Raw genomic sequence first — 19,760 nt, forward strand, 5'->3', positions numbered from 1 at the left:
TCGATGGAACGCGAAAAACATGGCGCTGTTATTTGTAGTTCAGTGAAGTTATGCTAGGGTTAGGGTTAGGATCTCAGTGAAGGGGTAATTCCTCACAACACCGCAACACTGCATTGTTAACTGAATGTATTACTGATGTAATAACAGCAAAACGTACTTTGCAACATTAAACTTTTTTTAATATGGGTTAAAAGATTGTCCAATCACAGCGAATCCTGTGCGTGACAAGGGAAGATCAGAGCCAATGACAACTTATTTGACCAGAAGCGTCACACTTGTCCATATATGGTCATTCCTGACAGGATCTTCCAGGTTCTTGTGGTGAATGGACATATTATCAATTAAACATTTATTTGCCCCCATAAATAACTAAAATGCCAGATTGCATTGTGGGGCTAAGCTAGCCTGATGCTACAATAGATTTGTTGATTAGAGTTTGTTGTTCGTTAATCACGTTTCTCTGAAAACAATACGTACGCACATTTTGAGACAAAGCCGCTCAGAGATGACGTTAAAAAATGTGAATCAGTTTCTCTAAGTGCGTGAACAGGAAAGAGACAGTCGATTCGGACAGCATTAGATCGTTCCCACCAACGCAATAATTGATTGATAATTGATATAGACCAGGGGTTCCCAACCACATTCCAGGAGGCCCCCCCCAACACTGCATGTTTACACTGTGCAGTCTTCACACGGACGAGTGCTTCAATCTCTCGCTTAACGCTGTTGCGGAGATTCTATTCGTTCCGGTGAAATCACAAAACAAAATACACAAACGTGTCCCTGCTCTTGATATACAATCACTGATGAACATTTTTGGTTTTAATAAGAAAAAATAAAATACATTATATGAGGGCAGATTAAAACCCAGAACCTCTGGCATGCTGAACAAAAATTTTACCCCTAGTCCATCAAGACAATCTGATATTTAATGCGGATCCACCTATTTATAGACTAATGCAAATATTCTCGAGACTAACATATTTTATTATAGTAGATGTAAGGGTGAAACGATCATATTAAACATGAGGTCTATGTCAATAAATTTTGTGCATTTATTATTGGGATAATACAATTACAATACACCCCCACCCCACTACACACATTCCTGTCCCACCCACTTTTTAAAACAAAGTTACGCCACCGATCTTTCAAAAGGAGATGCTTTGAACTGGCTTTCCAATAATGATGATCTTGTAATAAAAAGAGCGGACAAGGGAGGCGCCGTGGTTGTATGGGGCAGAGATCAGTACATCAAGGTTTCAGAAATCTTTTGGACTAGTGCAAGAATGTGGGATTTGTATTTTTATGTTACTTAACAGATTATCCGTCTAGCCATAGTTTGCGACGGACCCCATTTCCACTGCTTTTACAGATTTGCATATTCTTGCCATATTCCTGATAGAAACAACTTCTACAAATGTACAGTTTTACAAAATACATGTTTACAATGTGCATTACAGTATTTTCATAGCAATGAGATCCTTGGGTTCTTTGGAACTGTAGCATAAATATTGATCCATCCAACGTTGCAAAAGCTGTTTACACTTTTACTTTACAATATGTGCAATTGCCTGGCGGTTGTAAAATCTTGCATGAATTTGTCACACAGAAATGTATAAATTTAGTCAATTGTATACATTAACTCTGGTGCTAAATAAATGCCATAGTTTATTCCCTTCTGTGAAATGTGAAAAATATATTTATATTAGAAAGATCATTATGATTAATGCTGGAATTGTTGCTGTTACATTCAAGATTAATTTAAATAAAATGCTTAGTTTTGACATGAACAATAAAATAAAAACACAGTATATACATAAAAATTGTACAAAACAATCCTGTAAAACTACATATTACAAATACCAGTATCAAAATTACAAAATATATTTTAAAATAAGGCCAACTAAAAAAGATAGATCAACAAAAACACTTTTGGGAACACGTTGTGTTCACATGTCTTCCTTTCTATATGTTCCTTAATAACATAGGTAAGTCTTAGAAATCCAATCGGGTCACATCAGTTCGGTCCTCCACCTTCAAATGCACCGTTGGCCTGGCCTAGTCGGGGGAGGGGTCTCCTTCTAGATAATGCTGAAGACATTTCATGATCTGAGGATGGGACCTGAGGCAGAACAGAGGGAACTTCACTCCGCTTCACCTTTTTCTTCTTCTTTTTTGTTCTGTAAAGAAAATGAGTGAAGAAAATAAGATCTATATGCACAAGAGAGAGAAAAAAAAAAAAAAAAAGGACTTTAAAAGGTGTCCTATTTTGCTTTTTTACATTTTCAACTTTCATTAGTGTGTAATGTTGCAGTTTGAGCATTAAAAAGGTCTACAATGTTACAAAATACAAAGTCACACGAAAGGGAGTTATTCTCTATGTATCTATATAGTTTCTGAACTCCCTTAAATGCCTCGATTGTAGTTTTTTTTTCCAGGAACAAACGCATCACAATCAGTGTTGGGGGTAACGCATTACAAGTAATGCAAGTTACGTGATTAGATTACTTTTTGCAAGCAGCTAGTAAAGTAATGCATTACTTTTAAATTTACAACAAAATATCTGAGTTACATCTTCAAATAAGTAACGCCAGTATTATTGTTTTCCCATTGACTGACACCTGTCTTGTTTCCATTTTGAGAAATCGAGAGTAAGGTGCAGAGGCGTTGTGTGCGCTGTGTAAACATAATAGTTATTGTAGTTCTAGTCTGCTGTAAATGTGAGCATGCATTTACTCAAAAAGAATAAAAATAGTGAAATGCAAACTTGGAATATTATGCAAACCTGCAATAATTAAATGTTAAGCAAATACACTTTATTTAATATCACTTTATGAACCATTGCCTTTGCTGCTGACCTTTGATGATCCAATTCAACCATACTAATAAGCAAAAGTTACTTTAGATAAACTTTTGGTGTGAAAGGGCTTTTTGCCAAAAACAGAACTTATGTTTTTATTAAAAACAAACAAGCAATCCCAGCCGAGATGTGAAAAAAATAACACAACACTTTGCTTGCCATAAAAAGTAACACAATTAATTACTTTTTTAGGGAGTAACGCAATATTATAATACACTACTTTAAAAGTAACTTTCCTTAACACTGGTCACAATATTCCTCATTTAAATAATTCCCGCCAAAGTCATACCCAAAAAAATGGGTGAGGCCTGATTAATAGTGTGTTGAAAGCAGTGTTAATTTCGTTGACGAATAATTTTGTCAACGACATTTTTTCACGGACGAAAATGAGACGATGACTAAATAAAAATGCGTTTTGAATGACTAAAACTATGACTAAAATCTACTCTAATTTTCGTCATCTGAGATTGACGATTTGGGAAGATATCCAGTCAGGACTGCTGTCCTGTGTGGAAGATGCGCACATTTGAAGTGTAATTGCTGATCTAACCGCGGGAAAAGCGGCGCTGTTGCGCACTCTACAGGCTCGCGCAGCAGCACTTCAGACTATTTATGCCAAGCGAATGCTTTTAAGCTAATGTTGATGAATTATGACAATGTTTACTACACGATGTTTATATGGTAGTATGTTTTAGACGGTTGTAAGAATGCATACTATCACTCTGATGAGCAGCCTGCTACAGTGCAGACTGCAGACATTTCAGAGTAAGAGTCACGGTGTATTTCGGGATGGTTTATAATTTTTTCCTGGTTATTATTGTTATTTTGTCTACACAATAAACTGTATTTAATTTAATTTCTATTTAATTCATAGTAAAATACTGTATCTTCTGTCACAGGAAGGAAAGACTAAGAGCATTATTTGACACATTATTCAATATATTTTACAAGGGTTATTATAGTTAACTAAACCAAAAACCAAAGAAATCTTCATTACTTGAAATAAACGTTAACTGAAATAAAAAAATATATAAAAATGTAAACTTATTTTATTTCATAGTTTCTAAGCTTTAGCTTAACCTGAGGTATTAAAATAAACAGAAATAAAAACTTATAGACATTTAAAAGCAAAAACTAAAAGACAAACACAAAAAATTACTAAAACTTTTAACTAAAATTACAATGAAAGCAGAAAAACTAAAAACCAAATCTAATAAAAATTTTAAACGAAAACTATAATAGTACCTCAATGATAAGTGTGTCAATCCCTGAAAAGTACTGAATTTTGCTCTTTCGTGTCTTTTTGCACTTGAACGATCAAAAGCTGTCCGCTTTGGCAGTTTGGGGAATATCAGATGTACCTATATCAGTGTATAGGATCTGTGTAATGTTAGAGAGATGCTTAATGCATTACAATTTAACTAAATTAGATTTTAGTCGACTAAATCTACTGTAGATTTAGTTGACTAAAACTAGACTAAAACTAAAACAATTTCCAATGACTAAAATATGACTAAAACTAAATGGCATTTTAGTCAAAAGACTATGACTAAAACTAAATCAAAATTTGCTGTCAAAATTAACACTGGTTGAAACTTGCAGTTATGGTGGGACATTTCCCAAACATGCTCGAAGCGGTTGACCAATCACAACACACTGGTCCATCCAACCAACCAGGACACACATGTGTTTTTTTGAACATTTAAGCATGAAAACCTAATCTAGTAGACCCCAAAAACAAAATCAAGACTTTGTAAAAGGGAATAATAGGTCCCCTTTAATTCATACATGGTGGAGGATGCTTCAGGGTCAGTATCCAGTTCTGAGATGATCTTCAGCTCTCCAGAGGCACTGATGGCTGCAGACAGCTGCAGGAGGAACATCAGGGACAAAGTATATCATCATAATTAGCTGTTTTAAGGATTTTTTCATCTGTTTGATGTGAGGGGAAAAATAATAATTTGTCATTTACCTGGACTGGTGTTGCACGCTCAGCTCCATCTTGATCTAACAGTGATGGTTGTGCTTTTAAAGCTCTTGAAAGCTCCTCATCAAAACTCCCTATGGAAGATACATTTGGATTTTAGGGGTGTAAATCAAACGGTTCATCATGATACAATCTGATATCGATTCTCATAGCCAGCGATACGATATTTGCCGATATCTCAAATTCTGCAATATTGATATATCAATATTAAGATATTACAACTTTTTGGCAATTCAGCGCTGCCCCGATCAGGACAGTAACAGTACGTCTTACTCACTGGCTGCGGGCTATCGTGCGGTCCTTGTTAAGCCTTGGCAGGTGAGTTTAAACAAGAATGCACACGTTGGCGCTGATAATACATAGACGGGCTTTGCATGAAGATGTGGAGAGTGTCAAAATAAAGGTAAAAAAATATATAGGTATCAATTTTTTTTTTTACAGGTTGCATCGATACATCGTATCGCTAGTCATTTGATCGATGTATTGTTGTATTGCTAATGGATTTAGACAAGATAATATCATACATGTGCTTTGGTTATGAAACTCCCATTCACGTACCTTCATCAGCCACATAGGATGCTGGGAAATATCCCTCTTGCCCACTGACCAGTCGCCCAAACCACCAGCTCTCGTTGTCTTTGTACAGCACATGGATCACGTCACCACGGCGTATCGACAGCTCATCCGATCGATTGGCTCTGTACTCATACAGTGACACAACCTAGAGAAGATTTCATACAAGAGGTCATTAACAAAAAAAAACAAAACAAAGTAACTCCAAATATATAGTAATATAAATAATAAAACGAACTGAACTTTACCGTCTGATGGATTTGCCCGAAGTCTGTCTCTTCTTGTTGAGAGAATTCATAATCCAGTAAACTCTGTGGACATTAACACAATTTTCCTTTAATAGAGTATGATCTTCCATAATACATAAGCAAAACTGGATTATTCTTCAGTGCTAAATACATATATCTACATATATCTTTTATACTAATTGAAACTTATTAACAATCCATAAATATATACAAAAAAAAACCCAAAAAACATACACTACCTTTCACAAGTTTGGGTACTTTTAATGTTTTTGAAAGAAAGTCTATTATGCTTAAATAACTTAAATAACTGTGTTATATTTTAAATTGTAACTTATTCCTGTAGTGCAAAGCTGAATTTTCAGCATCATTACTCTACTCTTCAGTGTCATATGATTCTTCAGAAGTCATTCAAATATGCTGATTTGCTGCTCAAGGAACATTTCTTATTTTTATCATAAATGTTGAAAACAGTTGTGCTGCTTAATATTTTTTTGTGGAAACCATGATACATTCAGGATTCTTTGATGAACAGAAAGTTCAAAGAACAGCATTTATTTAAAATTGAAATCTTTTGTAACATTATAAATGTCTTTAGGGACACTTCTGATCAATTTAATGAATAAAAGTATTCATTTCTTTAAAACTTTTGAATGGTAGTGTAATACAAAAACAGATCACAGTGTCTTACTTTTTGGTGTTTGAGGGATGGAGCTCTTCTTATGGGCTGCCCAGCGGGACTATAACCACCTGTGAGAGGAGAGGAAGACATAAAGCTTAAAAACCTCATTTCATGGGGTTATGAAGTACCTTAGAAACAAACTAAAATGTTTTTAAACTTTCATTCTTCTCTAGTGTGCCATGCTCTTCAAAATGATGCATGTTTAAGTTATCCTATATGACATAAAGGATAATGTAGAGAACGTACTGTTGTGTGAGGTGAGTGTTGCCTGTGGAATGAGTTGAGAGCTGAGTGATGCGGACATCTGTAGTTTAGAATGAGGGGACAGTAGAGATGGAGGAATATTTGAGGTCAGGCCCTGAAAAAAAAAAAAAAAAACATAAAACAAGAACCCATAGTATCACAGGGCACAGGATGGTGAATGCTGTACGGTGTCAGTTTGAGTAAATTTTTCATTGTCAATCCCATTGCAAATATTTTGTAATCATTGTATAATGATTTCAAAAGCTCCAAAAGAGATAAACAGAACCACTGCAATAAATGTGTTTTGGCTCATGTTACTACAGCCAAAACTAGTACTGTTTACGTCTTTTAACGTAACTCTAAAAGCTATGTTACTAGTATAACTTTTATAGCCAAGTGCAAAATATACAAATATTCACCTCTAGGCTTCTTCCCAGGTGAGACATGCCACCTATAAAAAAATAAAAACATATTGTGTTAATTTACAACAGAATTCATTATACATGTATTAAAAAAAAAAAATACAGCTCATTTTCTTAATGTCAAATCAACATTATCATGAATGTCACTTGCCTTGTTCATACATATCCACACCAGGGGAACTACGATGGGGCTCCTGCAAGAAAATGCTTCAAAGTATTACTGATTGATTATTGACTAAATTATAATGCTCATAATAATCAATTATTTATTAAATATATTCATTAACATTTTTACCAGTACAGAGTCTAATTTCTGTTTGACCCGCTGCATCTTTAGGGACACACGAGCTGTGCTGGCAAACTGGTCCATGCCGGTGGCAGAGGAGTTCTGAAAGGTTGTGACCTCTGATGAATTCCTGCCTGTCTTACTATCCAGATTCTCTGAACGACTCAACCCTCTCAAACTCTCCACCTCCATCTGAGCCACTGCATGCAAGCATGAAACACTCATCTTTACACAGACAATGATCATGTTACTTTTGTGTTTGTAAACACTAGCTATTTTTTTGGCATTTTGTGATATTGCATTTAAAAACGGTGGATGGAAACGCCAAGATGTGCATATGTGCGTAAAAACTTGAGCGGTCAATTGAGGAGGATACATTTTTTATCTGATAACAAAACATGCATAACTACAATGGAAACACATTTACCAAATAATCTCCTCGATGCGCATGAAAAAAGTCATGTGACTTTGCGCAATGGGACAGCATAACTGGACTAACCAGCAGATCAATCTCATTGCACAGCATCTAAAATTTGGTCATTCTGAAATGCCTTAGTTAAAGTCTGTCATCGTATAATTACCTCACCGAACTGTCTTAAATGTCAGTGTTCCCAAACAGCAGGCATCTGCCTCCGAGCACCAGATAACATTACCATGTTTATTGCATTTTGTCTGCGTGCTCTAAAGTGCAAGTAATTTATGATGTATACAAAAAAAGACCAACAGATTTTGAAAAAAAAAAAAAAAGAAAAGATTTTGTTGGAGGAAAATGTGCTTTATTTGCAAATGTTTAATGCGATATTCCAATTTTGCGCATAAGTTAAATTTGCAACTTTGGATGGAAACAGCTACTGATGAATTTGAATCAGTGGTTTTCTGAGTCATTTGGAGGACTTACCCTTCCGGTCATACAGATAGAGATGGATGAGCTGGTTTTGGCCAAAGGAACAGAAGGCCACCATGTTCTCATGAGGGTGGAAAGCAACAGCTCGAAGTGCAGATGAATAACACAGCTCAGAGTAAACGGCGACCTGGTCACCTGGACAAGGGAAATTCAAATTCAACCTCCACTTGGATTTTTCTTTGTAATCAAACTAAATAGGCTTTATGCTGAACGTCACATGAACAAACACAAAAATCTGCTTGTCAGCAAGTGTTAAGAGCAGTATGAACTGATGCCAATATCCATGGACTTTCAAGGTAATCGGCTAGCCTAGTGTAAGCCCTACGGTTCTACTCACACCGCTCTGTGAAGTTTGTTGCGCATATTGCCTCAAAACAATCTCCAAACCTGTCTCAGAGTTCCACACATAGGCCAGTCCATCTTCACTGCCCGAAAAGATGAAGCTTCCACAGGGAGTGAACGTGCTGTTGATTCTCTCCCTGTAGTTGGTGGCACCTATGTATTTCTTCACTGCAAGACTGTAACAGGCAAAACAATTGTTTGTTTCAATAGATTTGCACTCACTTTGTTTCTTTTATTACTTCCTGTCATGTTGGTACCATCAACATGAACTATTAGCATGTGCATTGACATGTGCGTTGACATTCAAAGTCAACATGAAATTAAATTTGTCCCTTTTTACTCTTAATTACACATATATAGTCTTACTCTGCACAATTCATCTGTGTGCATTATCAATTCTGAATTAAAAATGATTTAAATTAAACAGATTTTTAATAGAATATATTAATATATTACATTATAGTATTAAATATTAATTAAAAAGATAGATACTTACATTCTCAAATCCATGACCCTTAAAACGCTGTCTTTGGCATGAATTAAAAGTCGTCTTCCATTTGGATGCACCTCTAATGAGTTGATGGATATTCCATTCAGTTCTGCCTCTTTAATTTCCTGTAGAGAAATATTGAATTGGCATTCCCTTAAAGAGATAAAAAATGAAAATTCTGTCATCATTTACTCACCCTCAAGTTGTTCCAAACATGTAAATATCTTTGTTCTGCTGAACACAAAGGAAGATATTTTGAAGAATATGGGTAATCAAACAGTTGTGGGGCACCATTGATTTACATAGTATGGAAAAAAAATACAAGGAAAGTCAGTGGTGCCCCTCAACTGTTTGGTTAAAATTGTTCTTGAAAATATCTTCCTTTGTGTTCAGCAGAACAAAGATTTGGAACAACTTAAGGTCAGAATTTTGATTTTTGGGTGAACTATCCCTTTAAGGCTGTAATACACTACTCGACATTTGCCTGATACAGTTTGAAGGAGTCTACACTATTTGTGGAAATTAAGAGCAATTCAGCAGATATTCTGGAGTCAGAGTTGCCAGATTTAGCAGAAAATCAAACAGTGCATGATAGGCACAGACTCTGATTTTTTTTTAGCTTCAGACCATAAATACGCCCCAGATATCAAACATGTTTGATATTTTGAGCCAATTTTAGAACATATAATATTTTAATTTGTCATGTGTCAGTTTGTTGGGCTCGGAACGACTTGAAAGTCTGCTAGTGTGTGATCCTTAGGGGCCATTCGCTTTTTTCCCCATTGCACTGCGCTACTCTGCCATTATTTTTCACTGTAAACATGCGCTAGACAGACGTCTTTAACTGTTGCGCTCGCATCTCACGTCTTTTGCAGCATCTCACACGTGATGCGGCATTCTAAGAACGCGGCGCTCAAGTTAAAATAAGTTAAGTTTTTAGAAAAAGCGTCTCTAGACCTTGTGCTTTTTTTGTTCTAGTGACCTGCATCTCATGTTTTTAACAGCAAAATTGCATTCTGTGTGAACTGACCCTTAGTGGTTTAGTGTATGATGCCCAGTTTTTCTCCATTACCATTTACAAAGTCAACAAGCGCACAATGCTTAGTGTTTTCTGTTCAGTTTTTAAAGGTTGTGTAGTGTATTCCAGCCTTTAGTAGTTCAAATCATGATTTCAAATAGTGATTTATATATCTCTTCCAGGCAGTATTTGAGAACTCTGTTACCCTCTCAATGCTCCATTGACTGGTCAGTCCACGGCGAGACCCAGGCACTACCTTGGTTCCCCACACAATAATGAGGCCAGAATTGTCTGCAGAAAACATTCTGCTCCCTGTGAGAAGACCACCACATCACTAATGTCTCAAATCACAGCTTTTAATGTCACACCTTAAACAGTTATGATGATAATTTGCACAGTACCTTCTGGGTCAAAACACAGCGTATTGATGAAAGTCTTGTGTCCATCAAACTCTTGCAGAAGTTGCCCATTCACGTCTTGTATGTCTACGTTCCACACCCGCAGCACTCCATCGAAGCCCCCCGTCACCACCAGACTTTGGGCTTGCGGGTGGAACTGGGCGCAGTACACAAATGAAGGGTGAGGGAGAGTTTTATGAGCAAGACTCTGCAGTCGTTTAACATTCCACACTCTGAAAGACAAAAGCAAAGTATTATGGTCGACACTTTCACTCATATTTGTGAGATAATTATGAGCTGCATAATATTATTGGGTAACTCTTTATATGCAAAAAAGCAATATTTACCTTACTGTTCCATCAGATGATGCAGTTAACAAATCTTTATCATCTCTGGACCAGCAGAGATCATACACCACACTCAGATGACCATTAAAGGATGCCAGAACTTTCCCAGATGGAATCTCATATACTAAAAAAAAAGAGATTCATTGTGAAATGTAAATAATTACTTGAGGTATAACTGGCATTTTTACATGTTTTTTAAACATTAGTTGTGTTTAAAAATGTATATAAATGCGAAAGGGAAATTCTATATTATATTATATTATATATAATAGACTTTCCCTTATACAGTAGTGTAAAAAAGTTGTCAGGAAGAAAGGGATGTTTGCACAATATTTGCTTTTAATGCCACTTCAGGTTCTAAACAATCTAAATATGAGGAATATGTTATATTGGGAAAAAGAATAAAATAAACAGGATTAAGATATTAAAATGACAAAATTATTTGTCAAGAAAGGCAAACTCATTAAGCATATAATTAAATATGGGTTTTTTGTATTATGTAAAAAAAAAAAGCATAGAAAAACAAAAAGATCACAGGAAATAAAGCATACACTGACTACAATGTATACATTGACTACAATTATTTTTCAATTACTTTAAGGTCAGGAAACTAAGGAGGCCACTTTAAAGGATTAGTTGTAGGAGAATGAATTGTTATTGGTCCATTCTCAAAGTGCCAGAAACTTTGTAGATCCTTCCAACACCTGCTGCAGACATGCGTCCCCAATACCACTATGTTTCCCCTGCCGTGCTTAATGGTACCACGCATGCATTTGGTATTAAAACTCTCCAGTCGTCTCCTACGAACATATCTGACACCATCCAATGCTAGGTTGTTAAATTTTGACTTGTCGGATTGCAGAACACGGCTCCAATCTTCCACACTCCAGACTTTGTTCTTTTGCAAATGCAAGGTGTTTTTTTTTTCAGTAGATAAAACTAATAAATGCTTTCTTTACTGGTACACAACTGCTCAATCCAGCCTCTTAAAGCCGTTGGCTTACAGTTCAAGAAGATATTGGATGTTGGAGGTCTCATCCAGGTCTTTAGAAGCTGTTTAGAGATGGTCCCACATTCAGGTGATATTCATCCTCCTGTCAAAATTTTCACTAGTCTTCCTTGACCAACCATAGCACTTTACATTCTGCATGGTAGTGGTCTTGAAATAATACTGAAATAATACTGTGCTTTGAAATAATTCTGTGGACATTGTGACCATTCACATCCAACACACAAGCAAAATCCAAAACTGATTGACCAGATTTAGCCATTTCAACAGTATCCTCCTTGGTTGCGGAGGACAGCTCCTTCCATCTGGCCATTTTCACTAAAAGCCACAAAATAATATCTAATAATATAGCTAATACTTGCCACATAGTGATTTATTGAATTACAGGCTGGGAATAATGAGTGTAAGCTTGGTACTGTATGACCACTTGGAAAAAAGATAACATCCACAAAATTCGGTATGTTTCACTGTATCCTGACAAATGATACAACTGAAACATAGAATGCGTACATTTGTTTTAAGCTCCAAGCACAACTTCACAACATGCATACAAAATATTTAATAAAAAAAGTTTGAATAAAGTGCGAAGAAGCTAATTTTCCTAAGTTGGACATCACTTTTGGCCGTTACTGTATATACAGGTGCTGGTCATATAATTAGAATATCGTGAAAAAGTTCATTTTTTTATTGTAAATTATTTTAAAAAATGAAACTTTCATATATTCTAGATTCCCTACATGTAAAGTAAAACATTTCAAAAGTTTTTTTTTTTAAATTTGTTGATTAGAGCGTACAGCTCATGAAAGTCCAAAATCCAGTATCTCAAAATATTAGAATATTTACATTTGAGTTTCATTAAATGACCATCCCTACAGTATAAATTCCGGGTATCTTTTGTTCTTTGAAACCACACTAATGGGGAAGACTGCTGACTTGGCAATGGTCCAGGAGACAATCATTGACACCCTCCACAAAGAGAGTAAGTCACAGAAGGTCATTACTGAATGGGGTGGCTGTTTACAGAGTGTATATCAAAGCATATTAAATGCAAAGTTGACTGGAAGGAAGAAATTGGGTAGGCAAAGGTGCACAAGCAACAGGGATGACCGCAAGCTTGAGAATACTGTCAAGTAAAGCCAATTCAAACACTTAAGAGAGCTTCACAATGAGTAGAATGAAGCCGGAGTCAGCGCATCAAGAGTCACCACACTCAGACATCTTCAGGAAAAGGACTACCAAGCCACTTCTGAACCAGAGACAACGTCAGAAGCATCTTACCTGGGCTAAGGAGAAAAAGAACTGGACAGTGAACAGTGGTCGAAAGTCCTCTTTTCAGATAAAAGTAAATTTTGCATTTCATGTTGAAATCATGGTCCCAGAGTATGAAGGAAGACTGGAGAGGCACAGAATCCAAGCTGCTTGAAGTCTAGTGTGAAGTTTCTGAAGTCAATAATGATTTGGGGGGGCCGTGACGTCTGCTGGTGTTGGTCCATTGTGTTTTATCAAGTGCAGAGTCAATGCAGCCATCTTCCAGGAGATTTTGGAGCACTTTATGCTTCCATCTGCTGACAAGCTTTATGGAGATGCTGATTTCCTTTTCCAGCAGGACTTTAGCACCTGCCCACAGTGCAAAAACCACTTCCAAGTGGTTTGCTGAGCATGATATTACTGTGCTTTATTGGCCAGCCAATATGCCTGACCTGAATCTATGGGATATTTTCAAGAGAAAGATGAGAAACAGTCGATCCAACAATATACAGATGATCTGAAGGCTCAATAGTGCCTCAGCAGTGCCACAGGCTGATCACTTTCATGCCACACTTCACTGATGCAGTAATTTGTGCTAGGAGCAAGTCATTTGCTGTAATATGTCCTGCCGATCAAGTATTGAGTGCACAAAAGAACATACTTTAAAGAACTTGAACTTTTCTGTTTTGCAAATCCATTTTTTGATTGATCTTAGGAAATATTCTAATATTTTGAAATACTGGATTTTGGACTTTCATGAGCTGTACGCTCTAATCATCAAAATTTAAAAAAAAAAAACTTTTGAAATGTTTTACTTTACATGTAGGGAATCTAGAATATATGAAAGTTTCATTTTTAAAAATAATTTATAATAAAAAAATGAACTTTTTGATGATATTCTAATTATATGACCAGCACCTGTACATGCATATATTTCTTGGTTTTTCACCAAGATTTCACAGATTTAGTTTTAATGGTAATGAACTATTTGGTGTGACATACACATCTCCTTAATAGCCAATGTAGTCTTTTAATTTATAAGAGATCAAAACTGAATAAATATATAAATTAAAAAGCAAAAAATAGTTTTAAATGAAGTACAGCATGACACAATTTCAACTTCTCAAAACTATTTTGTCAACTAACTACCCAAAATGTAAATTTTTGTGAGAAAATGTAAGTAAAAATAAAAAATACAGTACAGACAAAAGACAACATGTAAAGAAACCGAGTTACAAATTACTTACTAATGATAGGAAATGAATCTCTATCTGCACATGCAGCTGCTAGCGCACGTCCATCATGGGAGAAACACAGAGTAAAACAGCCCATCTGACCTCCACGAAAGGAGTGCATTGGCTTATTCGGGATGCGACACACCTGTCAATAAGAAAGAAATTAGGCTAATTTAATTACTGTCTGTGTTCGAAATCGGGCACAAATAGGGCACTATTTGAGGGACCAGTCATTTGTAGTGGTGTCCGAAACGAAAACCATAGTGGACGTTATTGAGTGCACTCATTCAATCCCACAATGCACCACAAAAACAAATGTACAACCAATGTACACTCAACACTAGAGAATACTCATAATGCACTATGATATCTCGACAGAAGATGGCTCCCGCAGCTGAATCATCCACCCATCCATTTTCCAAATCGCTGGTCCAATGTTGGTACAGCGTAATATCAATATCATATAGGTATACATTCCTTTTTAATTGTTTAATTTGTTTAATTAAGGTTTATACATAGTTTTCATGACAGAGTTCAAGATAAATCTTTTTATTACTACTGGAGCAACCATTAAACAGGAAGTACAAAAGTACGCAAAAGTGGCAGCCATTTTGGCGCACTCAGTGTCCGAATTCACTAACTCGTTTTTATTCACTCCTTCAATTGGACTATATTAGTGGGCTAATGTAGGGAATAGCGAATGAGGGTATAGGGTGTGATTTCGAACATAGCTACTGACTCCCCCATTTTTAACGCCAATAAAACAAATAACTAAAACCTGTCCAGGCATGCGGCTCCACTTCATGGTTTCTGATTTGCTCTCCAGTATCTGGGTGCTGGTTTTATTGGTCATCTCAGTATTGAGCTCACTGTAGGAGGTGCTGCCCCGCTCCTGCTGTAGAGCCATCATGGAGCGGATACTGGGGTCCACCTGAGCAACAAATCCAAACCAAAACAAACTTCACTGACCATCAATTTTTAGTATTTCCACTGTGGTTTTTAAATTAAAAAAAGTAAACCTACATGTTCTGGTGGTTTGAGGCCTTTCACTGTGACATAGAGGGTTGAGGCATATTTGTTCCTTGGGAACTTTGACCACCACTGAAACACTTCAACTGTTTGAGGCAGTTTCTTTGCCCGCGGAGGAGGGCAGTAAAGCTGTAGACGCAGTTTGGTGTCAACATTCAAGACACCGTTGGTTCCTACAAGCTAGAGGAAATATTTGAAGAGCTTGATTTCAGTGGAAATTTGAGTCTATTCTAGAACTTGAAATAATAAAGGATACAGTTAGAAAAAATAAACAAAACAGCTATAGAGCTAACAGACAAAATAACCAAACAAATATACCAAAGATAGACTACTGTAAAATAAAGCTGGTACCTTCAAAAAAGCCCACGCAATCTTCCGGAAACCCCGCTCATGATGGTCAACAGAGATGTTTGTTCGTGCTTCCTCCATACTGATGAAATCCAGAATCTGAAACATCACAAAGTATTTTAGTCATTCCTTTCTTTGCTCAGAGGATAACCTTTAAACAAATGCACAAACCTCAAAAAACAGTATCACACGTGGACTATCATCATCATCTTGTAGGAAATATCCGAAGCGCTCATTGAAGATGATCTGTTCCTCCCACTCTGGAACTGTTATTTTGTGTTTCTTAAAGTCAAAGGGTTGAGTTATGATGGGTAGGATGTGCTCGATGTTTTCTTGCTCATAGAAGGATGAAACATGGCGATGGCTGTGAATAGAATAAATTACTGGGAATAAATCTGACTTATGCCAAGATTCTTAAGTGCACATTCGAGGGACACTTTACTGTACCACGGAAGAGGATTTATGAATGGATGTGAAGCGATGCAACTTACGCCATATGTGACACGACAGTGACAACATGAATGTAGTACATCAGAAATTCATTCATACTACACACATTCATACTATATAGAACATACTTTTTTAACAGTCACAAAGTAGGTTTCAAACATAGTCATATGTTCATAGGTTTCAAACATAAAGCATAGTCATCCAAATGCCTTCTAGCAGGTTTTGGTTTTAGGTAAAAAAACAACAACAAGTAAAATCCAAACCTGTCCTCCTTCTTGACATACTGTCCATTGACCTCATCAACCACGTGAACTTTGACCATAGGGTGAGACACCATCAGGTCTGTCTTCAGCTTGTCTGTCCTGTGGATATAAACTCCCAGCACTAGACTATCATCAAAGGCTTGTTTCTGTTCTGCCTGTTCCTCCTCAACAATCACTACAACCAGAAATGAATAAACACAATCAACCCAACATATCACATATGTAAATAACAATGAAATAAACACAATATACACACATATTAAAGGGTTAGTTTATCCAAAAATGAAATTTCTGTCATTAATTACTCACCCTCATGTTGTTCCACACCCGTAAGACCTTCGATCATCTTCGGAACACAAATTAAGTATTTTAACAATGACTATTATATCGATGTCTTTACTACTTTTCTGGGCCTTGAATGTGGTAATTACGTTGCTTTCTCTTGGGGATAAGAAACCTCTTGGATTTCATCAAAAATATCTTAATTTGCATTCCGAAGATGAACAAAGGTCTTACGGGTGTGGAATGACATGAGGGTGAGTAATTAATGACAGACATTTCATTTTTGGGTGAACTAACCCTTTAAGAGTTACTGAGTTTCCATGGTGGTGACAAGCAAAAAAATACATGAATAATGTAGCTATATTAGATGTGAATTCAGAAAAATTGTGGAAATATTTAATATTATGCATTTTTAGATATTTATTTGACTCTAATTTGATGTTTATAATGATGTTAAATTGAAGAGAGTAGATATGGCTTGTTTTATGGTGGTTTTATGGTGATGACATTGAGATTGTGCAGACAGCATATCATACCTTCTTTTTGTTTCTTTTTCTTCTTCACTTTGGGTTTGACTGTGTCCTCCTTGAACTCCTCCACAACATCATCCAGGATGTTTTCTGTATGGTTATCCAGTGACACTTCAGTCTGACTGCAGACAAAAAGGCAAACCAAATTAAGAAGAAAAAAGACATGTGTATTACCTTAGAAATGTTTCGAAAAAAGCATTTTTATATAAGTGGCATCTCACACTATGCTAAACCCTTGGTTATGGCAACTTTAATCCTTGAATTAAAGCTGAAGTGTGTCATTTTTACAGCTCTTGCATCTCCAAACAGAATTGCAAAAAGAATGACTTCCATTAGTCAGACAAATATGAAAAGGCCAACATAGTGTAGTAAATAATATGGAACACATTTCTTCCAAGGATAGCATTAACTGTGAACTTTGTATCTTTCACCTTCTATCACCATCATGTTTGCTTGATTTCATTTTCTTCTTTTTCTTCTCCAGCTCATTGTTTAGCAGCTGGCTCTCCGTAAACTTCTCTACAGCTTTCTTCCGTGCCATCTTCTTTCCAGCGGTCTCTTCCTCCTGTGAGATCTGATGTTGGTACGCCTGTAGATAATCATCTTCCCTCTCTGTCTCTTCTTTCTGTCGACTGACATCCTTTCCACTTTTATCCTTCTCTTTCCTTGACTTCCTAGAATGTTTTCCGTTGATTTCTGAATCAGTCCTCCTGTCGCTGTCGTCTTCATCTTGAACAGCGGTTGGTGGTTGTGGTAGCTTCCTTTTGCTTTTCTTTTTCCCGCTGGGCTCCTCCTCACTTACAGCATTGTTTATGTTGGTCTTTACAGATGCTTCTCTCTCTCTTCGCCTGTTTTTGGTGTATCTAGGACTGCCCTGAGCTGGATCATATGTGTTATTGAAGATAGCTTCATCATCTTCAGTGTCTTTACTCAAATCTAGGTTCTTCTTCAAGGTCTGAAGCTGCAAGAATACAGGATGTTGTTCAAATAACAGATAATGGGGTAAACAGTGAATTATCTTCTGTCAATAAGATTTTTCTTAAATAAAGATTACTTTCACTATTACTAACCACAATAATTTCCTGGGACTGGTCAGAGATCTGTTTGGCTTTCTTTTTCTCAGAGGGAGGGTTTGTGTATCTCTTCAACACCTCGTCAAAGCGAGCTTTCGTCTTAGCTCTCACATCACTTTGACCTGTCAAACAGAGATTTACAGACAAATCTGCATGTAAGAGCATCTATGACCACTTGTGACAGATAAAAGAGTTGTTATATATCAAGTATGAGTGAGCTTTACTCACCTGCTGGCATTCTGATGAACTATAGACAAATTCATTCTGGAACAACAATCCTAAAACTGAAAATATCATATATTACAATGGAATCAAAGAACAACTGGTGTTTCTAAAACTGGTGATTCAACCTTTAGACAGTATTTAATCGCTTATGTAGGTACAACCACCAATAAATTGTTTAGTTTAGTTACTCTTACTAGAACTACTGTTAATCAGATTATGTAATAGTAACTTGACCGCCAACACAGAAACACCTCTAAAAATCCCGCTATCCTATGCTACATAAACGATTACATTGCTGGTCTAAAATCTAATAAAAACAACTCTGGTCTCATCTGATTTTTTTCGATTCTGAAAATGCCAAAATGAGTATGTTTGTATGAGTGATTGTAGATGTAACGTTAGCTCATGCGCTAGCTGAAAACAATACAAACAAATCACTGCTAGGTATTCTGATTTTCTCGCGCGGAAATTCAGCGAATCTATTTTTAATTTTACATGTGCTACTGTTACGTGTAGGGTGTCTGTGAGATAAACGTACATTAAACGCCGTAAATGTGGCGAAGAAGTCCAATCATGTCTGCTGTAGAGGATCCATGAATGATTTCATTGAGCTGCCATTGCTGGCGCGACCGTTTCCAACAGCAACAACAACAAGATTAGCCCCGCCTCCCTGGGTTACTGTTGCCACCAGGGAGGCGGGTGGCAACAGTGCTGTTACTGTCAAGAACCAACGCGCAGAGGTTGGTCAAAGTCCAAAGTCCAGAGCTGAGGCATGTAGAAAGAGAGATGCGACAACTCAGCAACGGCGACATCCCGGAAGTAGCAGTCGCGCCGTAGAGCAGAACAGACCGTTTGTGATGCACTTTAAAAAAGGTAAGACGTTTAAAGAATAAGATTGTAAATTCTGAACCTATGGAAGTTTTTTCCTAACAAAATTCACTCAGTTTAATTTTCGATTCTACAAGTTTGTGTTGTTGTGTCCGAATCTGATTTTTGAACAAACATAAAAAATGACTCATTAAGTTGGCCATATATTTTCGCGTAATAATGGCTTAGTTTCTCATAATAATGAGAAAGTTTCTCGTAATAATGACTTAACATCTCATAATAACGAGAAACTTCCTTATAATAATTACTTATTTTCTCATAATAATGTGCAACTTTCTCGTAATAATGACTTAACATCTCATAATAATGACAAAGTTTCGCGTAATAATGACTTAACATCTCATAATAACGATAAAGTTTCTCATAATAATGACTTTGTT

The 19,760-nt window shown here is 36.4% G+C and overlaps 1 protein-coding gene across 1 annotated transcript; it reads right to left on the reverse strand.

Annotated features, from left to right (window-relative positions):
- Nucleotides 1-1,037: 1,037 nt before the first annotated feature.
- ahi1 (Abelson helper integration site 1) lies at nt 1,038-19,191 on the reverse strand. The gene is made up of 27 exons (XM_051868852.1): nt 19,031-19,191; nt 18,496-18,551; nt 18,265-18,389; nt 17,626-18,155; nt 17,201-17,316; nt 16,383-16,557; nt 15,841-16,033; nt 15,673-15,768; nt 15,316-15,501; nt 15,071-15,223; nt 14,305-14,437; nt 10,801-10,924; nt 10,457-10,686; nt 10,261-10,367; nt 9,044-9,162; nt 8,593-8,723; nt 8,200-8,340; nt 7,311-7,501; nt 7,167-7,209; nt 7,013-7,044; nt 6,597-6,708; nt 6,360-6,418; nt 5,672-5,734; nt 5,409-5,571; nt 4,836-4,924; nt 4,652-4,731; nt 1,038-2,183 (listed from the first exon to the last, which is right to left on the reverse strand). Exons 2-27 carry the CDS (start codon nt 18,503-18,505, stop codon nt 2,021-2,023), a joined length of 3,564 nt encoding a protein of 1,187 aa, XP_051724812.1. The 5' UTR covers nt 18,506-18,551; nt 19,031-19,191; the 3' UTR covers nt 1,038-2,020.
- Nucleotides 19,192-19,760: the final 569 nt, after the last annotated feature.

The sequence above is a fragment of the Ctenopharyngodon idella genome, chromosome 17, assembly GCF_019924925.1.
Source record: "Ctenopharyngodon idella isolate HZGC_01 chromosome 17, HZGC01, whole genome shotgun sequence".
Taxonomy (NCBI): Eukaryota; Metazoa; Chordata; class Actinopteri; order Cypriniformes; family Xenocyprididae; genus Ctenopharyngodon; species Ctenopharyngodon idella.

Excerpts from the sequence above, each read along its gene's own strand:
- ahi1 (XM_051868852.1), bottom strand. Across the intron at positions 10,687-10,800 it reads TCATCTGATGGAACAGTAAG|AGTGTGGAATGTTAAACGAC; the intron begins GTAAATATTGCT and ends TTTGTCTTTCAG. Across the intron at positions 9,163-10,260 it reads GTCAATGGAGCATTGAGAGG|GAAATTAAAGAGGCAGAACT; the intron begins GTAACAGAGTTC and ends ATTTCTCTACAG.